This window comes from Ambystoma mexicanum, chromosome 3q, assembly GCF_040938575.1.
Source record: "Ambystoma mexicanum isolate Mex_15411 chromosome 3q, UKY_AmexF1_1, whole genome shotgun sequence".
Lineage (NCBI taxonomy): Eukaryota > Metazoa > Chordata > Amphibia > Caudata > Ambystomatidae > Ambystoma > Ambystoma mexicanum.
Window position 1 is genome coordinate 1,291,668,532 of NC_090926.1, and position 20,559 is coordinate 1,291,689,090.

Consider the following 20,559-nt stretch of genomic DNA (forward strand, 5'->3'; position numbering starts at 1 on the left):
AAGTCATATATATGGATTTGGAGCTGCCCAAAGGTCGGACAAATGCCCCGGTCCGTCTTTCAAAGCTACTACTAGGCCCGCAGATGGTCTGCCTACCAAAGACTTTAAGGCAGGAACATGATGGACCTGATGCTCAGCCCAAATTAGAAGTAAAATTAACCATGTTTCTTGGAGGAGGGTTATGTCAAACCTACTTAGCCCACTCTCATCATTGTTCAGGAGGTGCTTGAAGCCTCGAGAATTCCAACTGACCAATGAGAGGGAATGGTGACCTCTAGGGTTGCATAGCTAATTTCGATTTGAATTGCATTTGCAAGCACAAGACCCCCCTTCTTGTAACGATTGTTTGTTGTTTGCGTCAATCGGAGGCATGGTTTTAGACTTAAGTGCACATTCCAAATTACTTGATGCTAATGGACTGGATGTACTATCTGTTTCCACACTGAGTACAAAACCCAGGTCGAACAGGAAGCTCTTTGCTTGCCAAACTAAATTTTGAATTACTCTGGATTGCGTCCAAATTCGAACCACATTTAAGTTCTGGTTGGACACAAATTCTACCAGGGTTAAATCAGCTGATGTGATGTCCTGTAATAGTTGTACATCAGAAAAAATTGCCAAGATGGCTCTTCGGTTTAAATCATACTGGGTGCAGGAAGCCGGGAGCCGGTCTGCATTTAAGGATCAAGGAGCACAGGGCCGGTCGAATTCTACTTTTTAGTTCTCTCTTGTGCTCTTGTTTTCCTGATGATGAACCAGAGGGAACAGATTCCTTGCCTTTCGTGTTCATACACAAGTCACCTGGTGCATATTTAATGAGTGATAGCACCGTGTTTGAGAGGTCACCTGGAACGTTCACGTGAGATGGCATTATCGGCTTCACACTGGTCGAGAAGTCACTTGTGATCGGGTCAATACTAACCAATGTTGTACTCAAGGTGGGGGTTACCAGATCAATAGTTCTAATTCTGCTTGCATCATTATTGATTGTGGGGTGCTTCGCCACATTTTCCAATGTGTTAGATCCATTATTAGACAAGCACTGCCAAGTAGCAGGAGCCCCCAATGTAAAAGGTGGAAGATGGTGACCCTGCATATAAGCATCTAGCGCCTTCCTTATCTCTGCTCTATGTCGCATTACCTCCTCTGTACAAGATAAAACGGAGGCCTCACTAGCATCCAGCTGACTACATTCAGTCACCGACAATGATTTTAAGGGGCCAACCTGAGACTTCAACTGAGTAATCTCATTCATCAAGGCATCTAAAGGGGAATACTCTTCCACCACCCCTGTGGTAACAGCCTTAATGGACTCCCTTGATTTAACTCGATTCAACATCATATATATTTTTTTGATTCCATCAGTTACATTTACACTTAGTTTTTTGTTTGCAACAGTTGGTACCGAGATGGATTTCATGAATCGTTTAGCAGTAGCTCTCCTTATACTTTTGGGTGTCCGTTGATTTTTTGGCAATTTCATTTTTTCTTTCTTTTCAACTGTGTTACTAAGTGCTTCCTTTATCGGAGCTTCATCCCCATTTCTCGCGTTGGTCACTTTGCTATAAACACAATTAAAAATTGAGTACACTTTTTGGGCAGATGTAAGATTCAATGGATGGGCACACTCAGGACACGAATCACATGTCACAAGTGGATTCAATTCTCGAGTTACCGGCACAGAGGCTGCTTCATATATAACAGAGTCAAAGCAGGGTAGAATACTCGTATATCCCTGATTTTGGAGATTACTTACAGGCGAGCATAACACCGTTGGAGGGGGAACCTCTAGAAATCTTTGTGTAGCTACTGAACACATAGATATTTTCTCCCTCCCATCAGGCATAAGCAATAGTTCATTAATCTCATTTCCCTGTTTCATAACTTTCTGATCTAAGGAGCATAACAAGTCCCTTAGGGATTGAACGGCCAAATTCAACGCTTGTAGAGTGATGTTAAACTGAGGGATGGACGACACATTCGATTCTGAGTGGGTGCTAGTCCCACGCGAGCGCATCTCAAGGCAAAAGGAAGTATTTGTGCCCAGGGTGCACACACATGGACCAACACTTACTGACTCATTTGATGTAATTGAATCATCATCAAAGCTTTGGGAAGAATTTGTAAACATCATAGGCGTGCTAGACAAGTTATCCGACATGCATTTATCTGAAAATGCTGATCCATTCACGTCTACATCAATAATGGCAGCATACCCTACCACTTGTGCTGAACTTGTTATAACAATGGGGAGAATCACTCCTGGAGTTAGCGAGTCTAACAATGCCGTGTCGGAAATGGATAACTCATGCAGACAAGTGTTTTGGCACCCGACAACAGGTAATTGATCCGATACTGAGCCTAAAGTAGGGCGGACAGTGTTAGGTGCGGGGCTTACCCTTGGAAAATTCACACTACAAACCCCCCCAATTGTCTGTGTCTGTTCACTGCCCACGGCCCTCTTTGCTCTGTGGGCTGATAATGAACCACTACAAAACATTCGAATGTCCCCATTCACCATCGCGCCTTTTTTGACTGGACCCTTTACCGAGGTCACACACTCTTGCTGAGCTGACAATGGCATCCCATCATGGTTGACTGTGAGCAATGAAGATGGAGTTTTTAAAGAAATGCCTGATTTCGTAGATCTAGTCAGCATAGCGGCCAGTCCAATTTAATCTTCTTCAACCGAGGTGCACGTCAGTCACAGAGAGACCACACCTGCCGCTATGTGTTGAAATAGATGCTGCTAGTCACATGACCTATCACGTGCTCGTTACCGGACCCACCTCCTCCAGGAAGCGAAATCAGCAAGAGACAGCCTGGCTCGCAGTGCTGATGCAGATAAACCCAGTTCTGTACAAACAAACACTCCTCCACACGAGCGGACCTCCAAGAGTGCACAAGATACACCACTCGGGCGGTTATATTGGGTTGAAATAGATGCTGCTAGTCACGTGACCTATCACGTGCTCGTTACCGGACCCGCCTCCTCCAGGAAGCGACATCAGCAAGAGCCCGCTTGGCTCGCAGTGCTGATGCAGATAAACCCAGTTCTGTACTAACAAACACTCCTCCACACGAGCGGACCTCCAAGAGTGCACAAGATACACCGCTCGGGCGGTTGTATTGGGTTGAAATAGATGCTGCTAGTCACGTGACCTATCACATGCTCGTTACCGGACCCGCCTCCTCCAGGAAGCAAAATCAGCAAGAGCCCGCCTGGCTCGCAGTGCTGATGCAGATAAACCCAGTTCTGTAAAAAACAAACACTCCTCCACACGAGCGGACCTCCAAGAGTGCACAAGATACACCGCTCGGGCGGTTGTATTGGGTTGAAATAGATGCTGCTAGTCACGTGACCTATCACGTGCTCGTTACCGGACCCGCCTCCTCCAGGAAGCGAAATCAGCAAGAGCCCGTCTGGCTCGCAGTGCTGATGCAGATAAACCCAGTTCTGTAAAAAACAAACACTCCTCCACACGAGCGGACCTCCAAGAGTGCACAAGATACACCGCTCGGGCGGTTATATTGGGTTGAAATAGATGCTGCTAGTCACGTGACCTATCACGTGCTCGTTACCGGACCCGCCTCCTCCAGGAAGCGAAATCAGCAAGAGCCCGCTTGGCTCGCAGTGCTGATGCAGATAAACCCAGTTCTGTACTAACAAACACTCCTCCACACGATCGGACCTCCAAGAGTGCACAAGATACCTTGAGGCATCTTATCTGACAGGCAATCAGCAATTTCATGTTCAGCTGTGCTTCCAGGAACTTTCCTATGTTTAAAGAGAAGCCTAATTGACGCAAGAGATTGATTGCAGCTTGCATGATTTTTTGATACTGCTGGGCCTTGTCCCCCGTTACGCGCCAGTAGTGTATGTAGGGATATACTCAGATTCCCAGTCTATGCAGATGCACCACTGTGAGGATAAACTGTAGGAATTCAGAGAACAATGCACAGACTCCGACACGCAGAGGTACGTCGGGAATAACAAAACATACAGAGCAGTCTGTAATGCAGTGCAGTGAACACCGTGGAGCGAAGGAAATGGGCATAACGGGAATCAAATCAACCCATGATGTCAGTGGAAAAGGAGAATGAGGAATTTCCACAACGCGGTTCAATAACAGAGCCTTTTCATGGTTTACGGAGCACTAGCAATCCCAGCATGCCCTAATTCACTAATCGTACATCGGTCCAAAAACTGAAAACCTATAAAAACAGAAACAGCAGGAAAACACCACACTTACCTTACAGCCATGAGGGCTGTGCATTCGGAACAGTGTGGACCCAAAAGGGGGGAAAAAAACATGGCGAACAGTGGGAGGAATGGGGAACACGGAGGAACGGGGAAGAAAGTTGGGAGGGTCCATAACCAGAATCAATGAGATTAGGAACACCTCGGATTGAGAGGGGAGAGGGAGGAAAATGTTCAAAACCTGCAATAACCTCTTCCTGGGCGTTCTCTTTTTCTCGAAGCGACTGCAGAAGACGAGGAGTGGATGGAGGACGCCGCAGGATTTGAATTGGCGTACTGGTACGGAGGTGCCCGTACTCACGTCCTGATAGCCCTCAGCACCGGAGAAAGCCAGAGGAAGCCGTGCATGACTTCAGTTGAACATTTCTTTTCATTTAACAAGAAGGCGAGCTCCAGAGAACCGAAGGGGCTTGCACTGACGTCCTGAGAGGCAACAGGACACTGAGCCACAAGTAGGACATGGTGTTTTCTTCTTTTTGTTTGAACTGTTCTATTTTCTTTGGACACTGGACAGTGAGCACCTGGCCACAGAAGGGCTGGGCTCACATCCAGACATACACACGGCTAACGTTCAACAAAGTTGTGGTTAATTGCAGTCCTTTATTATCAATAAGAGCCAGAGAAGAGTAAACCAAATAAAGGTGATTGTTTTATTTAACAACCACCACTAACACTACCACCTTTGTGAATACACCCAGTGCTGATGCAATCTCAACATGACAAATATTGAATTGATAATGGTGGCTGGCCACCTTGCAGCGCATGTTTTAGCGATGCGTGGGAAACATGTAAATATGAAAGTATGCTTCTTTCATGTCCAATGTGGCCATATAGTGTCCCTAGTGTAGCAATGGGATTACCACCTGAAAAGTGGTCATGCAGAAAAAGTGTGACTTTACAAATGTGTTTGCTGGCCTGAAGTCTTTAATTGGCTTCCTGGTTAGATAATACTTTTGGGATCAGGAAGTAAGTTGAGTAGATAATTACTGTTGTGAAGCAGAACTGCCTCTATGGCTGACTTGAGAAGATGTTGAACTTCTTCTTTGAGCAAAGCTACAGATTACTTGGATGGTTTGCAGCTTTTGACGTATATTCATGGCTTGCCGAAGAGCTCTATACAATGCCTGTTCAGCACTATGTCCAGCATCTACTTGTTTGAGGTGATTCCCTCCAATGCGTTGGTAAACAATTGTATCTGTCCCCTTACAGGGGTGACACAAGAGGGAATCTGAAATGGAAGGTCATTGTTTTTGAAGGGGCCCTTGTGAGTGAGGGTGTTCCCCCTGCCACATGTTCAGCATTGGGGTTGACCTCTGAATTGGGTGCGTGCATAGGTTTGCGAGAATTGGTCCCAAGTACTTTGGGTAAACTGAACGGCCTGGTTAGAAGGAATGAACGATTGGTGGCATTGTGCAGTAGCAATCATTTGTGTCTAAATTGTCTGAGGCATGTCCTTAATCAATCTGGCCAGCTAGTCCGAATGGGCCCTGTGTGACAGGGGGACGGGGGCAGGGACCCCTCTCAGCTGGGTGTGGAGTTATTTTGGAAATATGCTTACAGCCTAACTTATACTTACATATTACAAACAGAAGGCGCTACAAAAGAATAAGACAGTGTGAAAGAATAAGACAGTGTGAGTCTTAAGTGTATTGGGTGCACATCTGTGCTGGTTATGTCTGGAAGTCTGGAGAGAAGACCTCGGAAGGCTATGCTTGCCTGTTTCTGCATAGAAGACCATTGTCGTAATGGGGAGTACTGAAATCATTCTAAGCGAGGCCATAGAATCTTCCACTCCACTGTATGGACGTCAATGTACTGGAACACTTTACACGTTGCTGATAAAGAGGCGGGGTAACACTTGTTGGGATTGCATAGGATTTGTGTGCTGCTCGCTGTGTTTAAGTGCTGCTATTAAAGATTTACTGTACTAACCTCACCTAAGATTCAAGTCATGTATGGGATTTCTCTAATTTTACAGGAGTCAAGATCAATGGCCTATGTCACTGCATTACTTAAGTTCTTCTGTGGGAGGAATTAACAAATGAGGTACTGCAAGTCATGATCTAACCACATAAGAAACTACTGAAAGGATTACCTGTTGGACCCTCTCAAACCCCCGGCATGTCAGAATGCAGTGTTTCTTCTAATATAGAGGATGTCACTGTCAGGCTCCCTTACTATTCACGTTTTAGACATTCTATCTGGAGAGGTGGGCTCTCTAAGTTTAGGGCTGGTATCTAAGGGGGAGTTCAGTTCTTTGAACCTACTGAACCACGCGCCTACCCGCCCTCAAAGAACCGCCCAGACCCACTGTCTAACTATCCCCAGGTTCAAACTACAAAAAGCGGGCGGATCAAGGTTCCCCCTTCCTAGCTTTGGAATGCTCTCCCCCTCACCATTAGATCGGAAGAATGCTTCAGTGCCTTCAAGGCCAAAACAAAAGCCTGGCTCTTCAATCAGTCCTGAAACCTTGACTGCTTATGTGTCTGTAATCTGCCTGCGCTAATCTCTACTCTGTAATTGATGTATATAGCTGTATGTTCTGAATACTTTGCACTGTACCTATAGTTTGAATATATGTATGCTTGCTATGTAACCTTGTCCAAGTTGCGCCCTGATGCCTCTGGGCCTGAGGGAGCGCGCTACAAATAAAACAAATACAAATACAAATACAAATACAAATACAAACCATCTACTAAGACTATCATTGCCGGAGAATAAAACTATCGTTGTCACTCTATGATCGATTATTATACGTCCGCCCGGATCGCACATGCACTACTGTCTTTTTGACTGCGCATCCCGTCTTCCATCCAGATCTTCTACAGCTTTCATTAATCTACTTTATTCAGTAAATCATATGCTTTCTTCTAATAATAAATGCAACTAGGGATTGTATACTCTACAGTGATTTGCCCACCAAGATGTACTGTATCGAGCCTGTATTGAAACGAGCATGTGACCACGTTGTGTATACTACTGTATATAAAAGCATTCCACTGCAGCATTGCTCACACTATTCTATAGCAGGCTAATCTCTTGTATCTAGATTGTGCATCGTTGGGATATGTTGAGCGTAACACTGCTATTGTAAAACGTTGACTGCCGCCTTCACCATAGTATTCTATATCATGCCTCACTCCTGTATCTAAATGTCAGTACCCTGTACTAAACCCACCTAGAAATAGTGCACCTAGGCTCCTTACTGTGCCCGTTTACACCTCCCAGTCCATCTTGAGCACCACACTCGGTCACCTCCATGGATAACCAGTAAGCGTGTATCCTAATACCTATCAACCAATACATTACCTACTCCTCCATCTTCTTAAAATGTTACCCTACGCCAGACTCGTAAGACTGAGCATAGAGAGGCACGTCACCTGCCTCCCCACCTCACCTTATTCACAGAAGCAGAATCAGGCTAACAACTGGAAGCTCCTTCAGAGCCTCTCCCCGCCACCATGGTCTTCATTGCAAAGAACAATGAGTCCTTACCTTGCTTAGGGGGAGACTTCATCCCTGTAGGAAATGGCCTAGATAAAATTGGTTGTCCCTGTCACCACCCTAGCCCGTGCCCAACCCCCTTCATACCTAAAACCATCACCTTGCCACACTCTTCACCACCTCAGACTACTGCCATCACTTCCAATAATAACACTAAAACTGCAGCGAAGGACAAAGCCCTCAACTGCGCCCAGATGAGCAGCCAACCCACCATCCCATGCACCGGCACACAACGCGCAGATCGTCCTAGGTCCAGATTGCTCCCTCCTCCTCCTAAATCTATATACCATTGCAAAGGTCACACTAGGCCTACCAGATCTGCGTCATGTCCTTATTAAAGCCCACCCAACCCCACAAAATACACCCCAACGCTCAAACAGCATATTAAAGTACACCATACCACCACAGTATGAGCAGTTGAGACTCAAACATCTATCACCCGCACCCTGCCAAGTAAAGAGCATAACATCCTCCCCCCACAGTACCCACCCCGTCAACCTCAAACCCTAACAACTCCATCAGCGCCGTCACCTCCGCTCAAAGGAGCCCTCCTCAATGTCCGCTCTTTTGGTGCCCAAGCTATCGAGATACATGATCTCATCATAGATCAACATCTTGATTTCTTAGTAATCACTGAAACCTGGCTGCACCAAGCGTCTGGCCCAGCGCTCACCTTGGCCAATCCGCAAGACTACATTATAATCAGGTCCGACTGCACTGATTCAGTGGGAGGAGCTGTGGCAATTATTGCTAAAAGTCATCTTCAATTCAGATCTTGCCCCCTAGATAATCTGGAAATCTACAAACTGCTCTTAATCAAACTAACAACTCCTAACTATCTCAATCACCCAGAAACCAACATTTCACTACTTATTACTCCCTATATCAAGCCGAACCTAGGTTTTAATGATGCATTTGACCACAAAGCTAGTGCCCTCCACTCCTCTCTCTGATATGAACTTCACACAACTAGTGACTGTACCTACTCATGTTAAGCGTAGGACGCTAGTTTTTGACTGGATACTCACCTTGAATGTATGTCTATCTATTGACTATCGCAGCCATCAACTGGTTCGACCACCACCTTATCTGTTTCCAAATCATAATTCAAGGAACGGTATCCCTGACAAAGACTGCTCAGCCCCAACAAAATCAGAAATACGAAGAACCTTACAGCTGGAAACATCACCCCCGTACTGCTAGAATCGTTTGCTACACAAACCAGCACAGCAAAAAAAGATGGTCCCCTTTCCCATTCTCAAGGTTTAAAATGAAGCTCCTTCTTACATAGTTGGGGCCTAAACTTGTTCCAACCCTGTCCTTGTCTATGTCATCACTTGGTATTGGACAAAGGGACTAATGAAGAACTCGTCGCATTTCTTGGTGTCAGCCAAGGTCAATGTCCATTCATTAGGACAGCCTTGGCCGAACTACTATAGTGTGCGTCCTCTGTATGCCAAACAAGAGAAAGTTTAAAAGGAATGACAGAAATGTAGAACAACCGTATATTTGCAGGAGCAATTTTTATACATACAGAGTATGTGGTGCAAAGACATAAATTAACTGTGACACATATACTTCATGTAGGTGAAAATAAAACAACATATGATATATTTCACTTGCAATTCTTAGTACAACATTTTCATAAATGCGGTCCTAGTTGGTTGCTATATGAAAGCAATCAATACAATCTTAATAGTGTTAAGGAAATTCCCACATTGATTATGAGGAGCAATCTGCTCTGGGATTTGCAATTCGAGCAGGGTTCAGTGGACTAAAGAACTGCTTATGTGTGGACAAGTTAATCTTTCGTTGCTTGCTCCATTTCTTGTAGTCCTTAAGCTCAAATGCACAAGTAGACCTTTGAGGTCTGGGTCTTTTGGACCATAAGGATATCTCAAACTGTAGCCAACGTGTTCATAGAGAGAATCAGACACACACTACTTGAAGGAAGAGTTTGGAAGACACATGTCCATAATCATCTTCTGTGTGCTGATTGGTGTATACACATTTCGGTGCATGTATGTACTTTTAGTACAGAGCACCTTCTTCAGGGCGTCCAATGATCAGACCCGGCTGTGCTGGTAGCGTAGTCGGCAACGAAATCCCAAGATCCTTAGGGAAGTCGAGTTGAGTAGGGCACTTGTACAGGGCAGGTGGCAGGAATATATTTTATGGTGTACAGGTTATCGGCGGTATGGTTGCTTCCTTAGTTGCTATGTCCATCCATCACGGCTAGTTGCACTGTGTTATAACCTGAGTTGTGGGTCTCCAGCCGTCAACAAATCTCCGTGCTTAGTTGGGGTGCCATCTGGGGATTGAGCCGGAAGAGGAGGAAAGAGGAAAAGCCTTCTCTCTGTGAATCCTTCCGCCAATAAGCAGTAAATGTCTGTCTTACTACTTGCACTCCTGTGTGCCCTTTGCGTGTAGCCGGTCTCTCAAGCAGGGGCCTGATCCGAAAGGGAGCAGTGCGGGAAAGCCTGAACCAGCACAGACATGGATCCCAGTTGCCTCGCAGATACCCATCATACTTGTCTCACTACCACTATCAATGCATTAGCGCCCCTAAAAACAAAAATAGCACGGCCAGCTAAACGATCCAATTTCTGGTTCGACGAGGAACTGGTAGCATTAAGGCGTTTTAAAGGTTGCTGGAGCACATCCACAATAAATCTCGCTCTATAGACTCTGCAAACTCCTTAAACAAAGCTAACAAACTCTAAAAAGCCACCTTAATAGAACACAAAGCGAATGCTCTTAACACCACATCAATAACGCAGCATCGAACTCCAAAGAGCTCTTCGCTATCCTGAAAGAATTGGAAAGTCCCATACCCATAGAGGCCCCCTTAAACACTAGCATAGAATGGTGTACCACCATACAAAATGCACTTGCTTCTGAAATTGACACGCTCCAAAATAAAATTCTAGACAAAAACCTCTACTAGATAGCAAAAAAAGCCCCCACAGCTCTATAATTGAACTCAGAACATAGAAATCCAGAGAGAGCATTCAAATTCTCCCCGGTCAGCCAAGAGCAAGTCCTAGAAACCATCTCCAATCTCAAAGCTTCAAACTGCAAAGGAGATTGCTTTTCAGCCAAACTAGTCAAATAACGTGCACCCACATTCTCACCTATCGTCTCTAAATTTGTCAACGCCTCCTTGCTCACTGTTCTTAGAGAGGCGCAGCTTCACCTCACTGATGATGCCCAACAAGGCTGAAACACGTGTATTGGGTTGCTGTGGTACTCTCGTTCAGAGGAGAATTGCCTAGCATTTTGGAGCTGGACTGCCCCTGGGCAGGACAAAGACTGATATGCGGGGAAATGTGTTCTCTGTGAAAGGAACAGTGAGCTAAACACTTGGTTGAGACTCTCCCAGGGGGCCATCCACCCAAGAACAAGTCAATGGGCTGTGTTCGTGCTGGTAGAGAGTTTCCCAGACCCCCCCTTGTTTTGCATAAATTAACTTTGGGTCTAACCCTAAGTTACCAGGGCGATCCAGACGTGGACCCCTTGCTCACTGTTCTTAGAGAGGCGCAGCTTCACCTCACTGATGGTGCCCAACAAGGCTGAAACACGTGTATGGGGTTGCTGTGGTACTCTTGTTCAGAGGAGAATTGCCTAGCATTTTGGAGCTGGACTGCCCCTGGGCAGGACAAAGACTGATATGCGGGGACATTTCTTCTCTGTGAAAAGAACAGTGAGCTAAAGACTTGGTTGAGACTCTCCCAGGGGCCATCCACCCAAGAACAAGTCAATGGGCTGTGTTTGTGCTGGTAGAGAGTTTCCCAGATCCCCCCTTGTTTTGCATAAATTAACTTTGGGTCTAACCCTAAGTTACCAGGGCGATCCAGACGTGGACCCCTTGCTCACTGTTCTTAGAGAGGCGCAGCTTCACCTCACTGATGGGGCCCAACAAGGCTGAAACACGTGTATGGGGTTGCTGTGGTACTCTTGTTCAGAGGAGAATTGCCTAGCATTTTGGAGCTGGACTGCCCCTGGGCAGGACAAAGACTGATATGCGGGGACATTTCTTCTCTGTGCAAAGAACAGTGAGCTAAAGACTTGGTTGAGACTCTCCCAGGGGCCATCCACCCAAGAACAAGTCAATGGGCTCTGTTCGTGCTGGTAGAGAGTTTCCCAGACCCCCCCTTGTTTTGCATAAATTAACTTTGGGTCTAACCCTAAGTTACCAGGGCGATCCAGACGTGGACCCCTTGCTCACTGTTCTTAGAGAGGCACAGCTTCACCTCACTGATGATGCCCAACAAGGCTGAAACATGTGTATGGGGTTGCTGTGGTACTCTTGTTCAGAGGAGAATTGCCTAGCATTTTGGTGCTGGACTGCCCCTGGGCAGGACAAAGACTGATATGCGGGGACATTTCTTCTCTGTGAAAAGAACAGTGAGCTAAAGACTTGGTTGAGACTCTCCCATGGGCCATCCACCCAAGAACAAGTCAATGGGCTGTCTTTGTGCTGGCAGAGTTTCCCAGACCCCCCCCCTGTTTTGTGATCTATACAAATGTTTCAGAGCACGTCAAGGCAAGGGAGGGGAACAGGGGAGAACAAAACAACAATCTTACTAGGCCCAGTGACATTGAGAAGGCTCAAGTGCATGGAAGAGGGGAAAAGTGCATAGAAGGGGGAGAAGTGGAAAGTGCGGAGCAAAGGAGAAACAGATAAATAATAAATAAATAAATATTAAAGGCAACAAACAGTGGCAGTGCAGCCAGCAAGTGCAAGTGCTGGGTTTAAGGCAGCAGACAGGGTTGGTCTGATAAATGCAGGAAGAAAAAGGGGTGGGGGACTGTATGGGTACATACATTGACCCGAGTGCAAGGGGTGGCCCGGAGGCAGTGCGGAAGGATGGCAGGGTGAGCAGGTACCTGGCCCGGAGGACAGAGGGTGGCGAGGTGCACGGTGCCGAGAGACAACAGATCAGCAGGGGGGAGAGTGGGCGAAGGAGGAAGCAAAGAGGAAGGTCTTGAGGTACTACCGGAACCGGAGATGGTTCTCCTCAGGTTTCAGAGTGGCAGGGAGGCTGTTACAGAGGGAGGCCTCAGCCGAAGACAGAGATCTACCCCCAGCTTGTTTCTTTGAAAAACAACTGACCCTGAGGGAGTTAGAGGTAGAGGAGCAAAGAGCTTGAGAGGGGAGGTATTTGTGGAGGGATAGCTGAAGGTATTTTGGACCGAGGCCCCACATAGCCTTGTGGACAATGCACAGGGTTTTGAATTTAATCCTTACATCCACTGGGAGCCAATGAAGAAAAGATGTCAAGCCAGCAGTAACAGAAGAAGAAATCTAAGTGCACATCAATCTTCTGATGTTTTGTTTGAGGTTAGCTATTGAAGAAAAAAATTAAACAGTAGTAATTTGTTTGTGAACGCTTTTAAATGAAAAGACTTGCATAGCTTTCATTTGAAGGAATGGTAGTTTACGGAATGCATCAACGTTAGGAATGTGGCAAGCTTGAAGCCGGAGCGTAATGTAGCAAACAGCTTTGCAAGCGTATAAAATACTACAGTGGCGAGCGGTTGCACATCGCTGTGGTGTCTTTTAACACTATAATCATTAAGTTTCTACTTAACAGTTTTCTTTAATATGATTGCATTAACTCTTGTTCAGAGCAGCGCGTGAGGAGATTGCCGGTGGGCGCTCGAGAAAAGGACCTTAGAACGTAGGCGAACGTGCCTCGTTTCTCGTCCGGAAAGTCAGCTTAGTGAGAGATTCCCTTAATCTCTTTTGACATTGCGCGTTTTCTACGGATTCAACAGATTTCACCTCACAGGCTTGCAACAGTTTATTTAGTTAATGTTTCACATTAGAAACTAAAGACATATCTTTTAGTAGTGCGGGATTACGCTATTTGTAGGAGTTAGAAGAGCCTTAAAGCAATGTTCTGCTGAGGCAAGAACTATATTTCTAATCTGTTATTTTTTTATTACTAAAAATGAAGTCAATTTTTGGAAAGTTACATTAAGCAGAAGCAAAGACTATTTCAAGCAGAATTCTTCTGTAGATTATTTAAAAGAGAAAAGATAAAAATAAAGCAGCAGCTATAGGCAGCATTTACAGCACAGCATCAGCTATTGGCAGCTATCACATTTAATTAAGCCTATCAGCACGGAGGCTTAGGCAGCAGGTGGGGTTGGATAGTAACAAGGAAAATTATGGAGTTGTGTAGACAAGAGAGAGTAATATGCTTTGTGATTGATTTTCAGGGTTCTTCAGAAGTCTTATCAAGAAGCGAGCAGGAGACGAGACGAGGGCCATAGAAGAAAACTGCATTTGTTATTTGATCAACTTCCCCTTTCCCTTTGCCAGCTTCATAGTTGTTAACTAAGAGATTGTGGCAGTCTTAGGGGGTCTGGTGGGCTATTAACAATCCCACAGGAATACTAAACTGGATCTGACAGAATGAAAGGCCCTTATAATTAATCCTGCCTGAGTGAAGATGGACCCAGAGTCAGAATTGAGTTTAAGTGCGTTAGGGAAAATGTTAATGGGGGTGAGGGAGGATATGAAGGAAGCTAAAAAGGAAACATTGTCCATAGGTATAAAGATGGAAGAATTAAGTAGTTTAGCCTCAAGGTTGAGCAAGGAAATAGAAAGATAACCTCCAGTCTTGTATCCTGAGGGTGGCTTTGAATTGCAAAAGAGTGCATCTGGAGAAGATAAGAGGGTTATTATTAATCCAGGAATATCTTTAGTTACCACAAATTTAGCGTCCACAGAAAGATTTGGTGGAGATTTGAGGAAAATTCTAAGGTGGCGTTCCTAATATCCTATTTAACAGGGGAAGCAGCAGCATGGTCTGTTCCTTTTTCGGAAAAGGGGGCAACCGAGTTACACAGTTGGTCAGAGTTTAAAAAGAAGTTTGGTAAGATGTTTGACAGGAGACCGCCGTCTCAGTGTGTAGATGTAGAGTTACTGGAATTACGTCAGGGAAGTAGGGAACTAGTGGCTTACATCACGCAGTTCAGGGCCTTGGTGTTGGAGATTGGGTAGCCTGAGGAAAAAAGAGCTTCACTGTTCTATAGGGGGTTGCGTGAGGAACTAAAGGACACTTTGGCAACTATAGTGGAGAGAACATCTTGTAGTGAAGATTTAATTTCCTTAGTCATACGACTAGATGTTCGGTTAACAGAAAGAATGTCGGAAAGAGGGAGAAATGTTTCTGAAGGTAGGGTTTGGAGAAGGAGTGAGCGAACTAAGGTAGATCAGGTGGTGAGAGAGATAAGGGGATCCGGTGCGTGAAAGCCAAGTAAGGCGGGAAAGACAGAAGGCGCAAGGAGAATCTGTGTTTATACTGCAGGGACAGTACTCACTTCGCGGGTAGATGTCCACGCACTCCAAATGATTTCCGCCCTTCGCTGGAAGAGGTCAACTGGTGGCTAATACTATTCAGACTGCGGTGCCGCATATAACACTCAATGTATCCTTGTTTTGGGAAGGTAAGCTTAGATGTGGAGGTCCTTGTGTGATTGACTCAGGAGCGACTGGGAATTTTATGGATCTTACTCTGGCTAATAGACTAGGGCTGCCCGTGGTTAAAAAGGGAATTCCTGAACAGGAGAGAGTGGTAGATGACACAGAACTTAAATCGGGTTTAATCACACAAACGACTAGGCTGTTAGGAATGAGGATTGGAGAAGGGCATAGTGAAGATATAGGGCCTCATTACACGGTAGGCGGAGGACCAAGGTGCTATTAGCACCTTGGTCCATGCTGGTAAAATACCGGCACCGCCTTGGAGGAAAGGGGAATTACCGCCCTATTCCAAGGTTGGCGGGGCGGTAATTCCCCCTTCCCCCATTGCCCTTCCCCATTCCCATTTTCGCCCCATAGGGCTCTATGGGAAAGGGGAAGGCGCTAATTACGGTGCCGCAAATTGCGGTACCGTAATTAGCACCCTGGTCCCTTTGCGGGTTGGTTTTTAACGCCTGCTAAACAGCAGGCGTTAAAGTACCAACCCGCAAAGAGACCTCGTAGTAAGGCGGTAAGGGTTTACTGGTACCGGTGCCCTTACCGGTACCGGTAAACCCGTACCGCAAGTCCGTGTAATGAGGCCCATAGTCTTTGAGGTTATAGATGCACCACAGTTACAGATTATTCTAGGAATGCCATGGCTCACTTTACACAATCCCATGATAGATTGGGGAAAAGGAAGAGTGGAATTTAAGTCAGAGTTTTGCAGAGAGCAATGCACAGTGGAGGTCAAGAAGGGGGAACAGGAGAGGTTGCTGAAGTTCAATGGTTGTGTTTGGCGGCGGGTGTTGTGAATGAACATATTATTGGGGCAGTAGCAGGTGTCTTGGCAGTAAAGTATGAGGAATTTCAGAATGTGTTCAGCAAACAGGAAGCCTGTGATTTACCCCTGCATCGTCTGATACATTTTTAGGGTTTTTTTCAGAACAGTCTTACCAAGGAGGGAGCAGGAGACGAGACGAAGGCCACAGAAGAAATCTGCATTTGTTATTTTATCCACCTCCCTTTTGCCCTTGGGTTTGCCAGCTTGATAGTTGTTAACTAAGAGATTGTTGGGCAGCAGGCTGAGGGGGTCTGGTGGGCTATCATCTCTCCTGCAAGCTGGATACCAAGCTGGATCAGACAGTCAAATACATAGGTAATGTGCATACGCCCTGCAAAGGCCCACTAGTGCTCTTCAAGTGGGTGGATCAAAGGCTTGGCAAGCTTGTCTTACTTGCCCAAGTTTCCCATACCTCACAGTGCTCACGGTACAGAAGCTGGAACTCTTTCACGTCCTCAGCTGCTAGTCCTATGGGCAGCGCCTTCCCCTGCAGGTCAATCTCCACAAATTCAGGGAGGCTTCTGGAGGCATCTGCAACATGAGAAACAAAACCATAACCTGAGAACATGTAGTTGAGAAGGGGAACCATGTAGCAATACTATCAGGAATCCAGGTATTTCATTGCATGTGTAGGATGTCCTAGTATAGGATGCTACACAAGAGGTGTCCTAACCACTTCCTATGAACCAGGATGGGGAGTTCAGTCATCTTACTACAGTGTCTAAGCATTTGCTAGCTCATTCTGAATGGCTCAATGAAATCGTCATGTGCCAACAACATGGAAGAAATGTACGCTGGTATGGTAACATCAAAACCACGCCATGGAGATATCTGGAATGGCTTTCAACATGTTTTAAGGTCTTAATAGTTTAGCTTTCATGGGTCTCTTAGGGAATCACCTTATCTACCATTATTATCTATATGGTTATTTGAAGGCTTTTCATTTCTGTGCTGCATTTTATAGTGGGCGGGCCAAGAGGCTGTCTAGTTATAAAACCACTGATAAAATGCCCTGAAATACTAACAAGATTCCCTGGGCCTCGATGCATTATCATGAATACCTATTCATGGAGGATTACCTTATTTTTTATGTGATTGTTTTATCACTAATTATATGTTATAAGGCTTTTAGCCACACAACAACCTTTACAATCCCCAATAATAACCACAGTTATGACCTCATCCTCCTAAAGACATCAATGTTAAACAGAACTGCAGAAGACAAGGTTTCTGGTGCTTCCATTATTTCCTCATTCCAACATTGGACCCTTGTTCATGTGGGTGTAATGTTCAATCAGCCCCTTATTCCAACAAGGAATGCATACATTAGGAAAAAGAGCCCTTCCCTCCCACCTAACAAAGCTACCTCTCCTTTTCCTCCCTGCTTATTCCACATACACAACTATCTACAATGCGGGACGTTAAGTCACGTCTCTGCATCTCTGCCTCTGGGTGGCTCTGTCTGCAGAGCTGTGGGGTGTTGTCTACCATCTCCACAGAAGACCCTGAATCATTGTTTAACATTTCCTTCCATGAATCTTTATTTCTGAAAACATGGTCTTCCATTCCCATAATGCACCTTGAAGGTAACTGGAAACCCAGAAACTCTTTCGGAATCTGTATTGCATACACACTGGCTTCACTGTGACTGGAAGCACCCAGACTCCTTTCAATGGACTGCAATTTTCAAAATGGTAAAGCAATTATTGTGCTTTTGTTCAATACCAAAACTCCTGGTGTTTGTCAGCACTGGATCCCCTCCCAATGTCCATGTCAAAGGATCCCATTTACCACACCTGTGACTGATTGTGTGCAACCCAATCATGCAACTCCACCCTGGCTTTCCACCCTGCTAGCACTTTTATTTCTTTTAAGTTTCTTTATTAGCACACTTGGCATCATACACTACATGAATTATCAGTAGACGTATCTAGGGCAAAACAATAAAAAAGAAACACAGGTTACATATAAAGCATAAAAGAGCTGTCCCTGAGTGGGCAGAGTCCAACATGCCTAAGGGATCAATACAATAAAAAGTTAGTCTGACGACTGAGAGGCAAAAGGGGTATCATGTGGGGATGGTGTACACAGTAGATACGCTTTGACCGAGCCCCACATGTCCTCTGGGTGAGACTTGACGGGTTGCATTAGGGACTATTGCTCCTCCATGTCACTAGCCCAGACTACTGAGCTTAGCCATTCGTCCCTTGTGGGGGCTCTAGCCCTCGTCCATGGCGAAACAATACAGCGTTTGGCAAACAGGAGGCACAGTCCCCTGAATGTGCTCATTTGCTTCAGCCGCGATTCAAACACATGGAATGGACATTGCATAGGGAAGGGGGCTATGTTCATACCCGTCATCTCCGACAGTACAGTGCGTACATCCTTCCAGAAGGGCACCAATAGCAGACACGCCCATATCATGTGGAAGTAATTAGCATCTTCACCACCACATCTAGGGCATTCACCCGTCCTCTCTTGCGAAAACCTACGTAGCCTAGCGGGTGTATTGTGGCATTGATGCAACACCTTCAGTTGTATCCATTTGTAACTGAAATTATAGGACACATTACATGTGTGCATGCACATGTCTGCCCGCATGTCAACCGTGATATCCAGCTGCATATCCCAGCACACCTTGAGAGAGCGTTTGTGTGTGATTTTCCCATACAGTTCTGACCTACATGATATATGGACAATACAAGGCCTCAGCTCCCATCCGCTGCCAATATATGACCCAGTGCCGTATCCCGGGAATCCCTCCCACTGCTTCCTGCATGCCCTACGCAAGCCCATATACTCTAGCCAGATAGAGAACTTATTCTGCTGCAGTATAGGCATATCACTAACTGGCAGAAAATTCCCATCTAAGTACATTGCCCCCATATTGGTGAACTCATGCCGTGCCCAGGTGCGCCGGGAAACCGTGTCAGCCTGTGGTAGGGAAGGAATACAATTCGAGAGAGGGAGGTCTCTGTGATATGGAGCAGTTACCCTAAACCACACCCATAGCGCTGTGACACTACCAGGATCAAACTTGCAGCTGTCTGCAAAACAAGGAGACCAAATCAGCGACCTCAGGCCCCTGGCTCCAGAAGAGCGCCTCTCCAGCTTAACGTGAGAGGGGGATGGACCCTCTGAAAACCAAGCAGCGGCAAACTGTACCTGTGCTGCAGCCCAGTACAAATGGAAATCAGGGGCTGCAAACCCCCCTCTTTCATATGGTTGTGTCAACGCAGCCCATTTCAGCCACACCACTGCCATACAAAGTTACTGATCTCCGCCTCCAGTTCCCCAAAAAATGACTGCCCAGGCTATAGTGGAATATTAGCCTAGACATTTTTACCTTTGCAATCCTGCCAGCATAGTCATCTGCAATTATGCTCAGGTCTTGAGTTTCACCACCAGATGTGCCATATATGCGGCTTAGTTTCGTTCATACAGCAACGTGCCATGCCTGGTTGCAACAATTCTCAGATAACAAACAGCAGCCAGAGACCATGCAAACCCCTGCAGATGACGAGGCAACTACTTTACATAATCTCTCCTCAAGCAGCCCCCTATCTGGCTCTCTCCTAGTAGGTTCATGGCAAAAGATGGATAAAACAGAATACTACCTGAGAGCCGATATGATAGCTCAGGGGCAACGAATTTGTCTTGGAAGCAAGACAGCATAGAGCAACACAGGCTTGAATCCTTGCCCTGAATTAGAGACTGGTCTTAAGCGCATTATAAAAGATTAATGAATTACTACAGATAGCACGCGGAATGGCTGGGAGGTGGAAATGAGTACTGGAACTAGTGCTGATTGTTGGTCAGACATATGTCCTAATATGAAGACTATAAAGGATGAGTTGAACCTATGTATGCAACAAAAGATAGTTCAGCAACTGTACTGAACTCTAAGGTATGCTCGGTTTAAAGCAACCACCGGCGGGGGACCTCTGTACTCCTGCTCTCTATATGTCAGAGGAGAGGCACAGAGGACCCCAGCCAAGATTCTCTCTTATTGACAACGTAGTCCAGCAATCAAGGCCTAGCTTCTCAGGAGGTGATGCAGGCTGGTTGTTAAGTGCAGTGTAGTCCCCAAGCACCCACAAAGGAATGTCCACACACTGTATTAGTTAAAACACAGTCTTTATATAAATAAGGTTCAAGGTTATATACACAATCAAGATAATACACTGTTTACTCCGACAATTCTAAAATGGTAAATATATACAATTCTAGGTGGTACCACGATTACTCTGATTCTATTAAAATGCATCAACTATACTCAGTTTGAATAGCATATGAATCAACACAGCAAAACGATATCAACCATAGGGAAGACAAGTTGGTTAGACAATTGGCAGACTACTGGCCCCTACCACTAGGCACAATTCTGAATGAGGATCCCCCCACCTGGGCAACCTGTAACTGAAGATGCACTACAAGCACAGTCCATATATTGTCTATTAGAGTCTTATCTTCTTC

At 45.7% G+C, this 20,559-nt stretch overlaps 1 protein-coding gene across 7 annotated transcripts in view; it reads right to left on the reverse strand.

Moving 5' to 3' along the window:
* Positions 1-20,559, reverse strand: part of RFX1 (regulatory factor X1) — a 1,381,678-nt gene that overhangs the window by 475,313 nt on the left and 885,806 nt on the right. For all 7 annotated transcript variants that reach the window (XM_069604381.1, XM_069604382.1, XM_069604383.1 and 4 more), the window contains one exon: positions 16,496-16,614. In XM_069604381.1, coding sequence (XP_069460482.1) covers positions 16,496-16,614 — 119 coding nt within the window. The remainder of the gene's footprint in view (positions 1-16,495; positions 16,615-20,559) is intronic.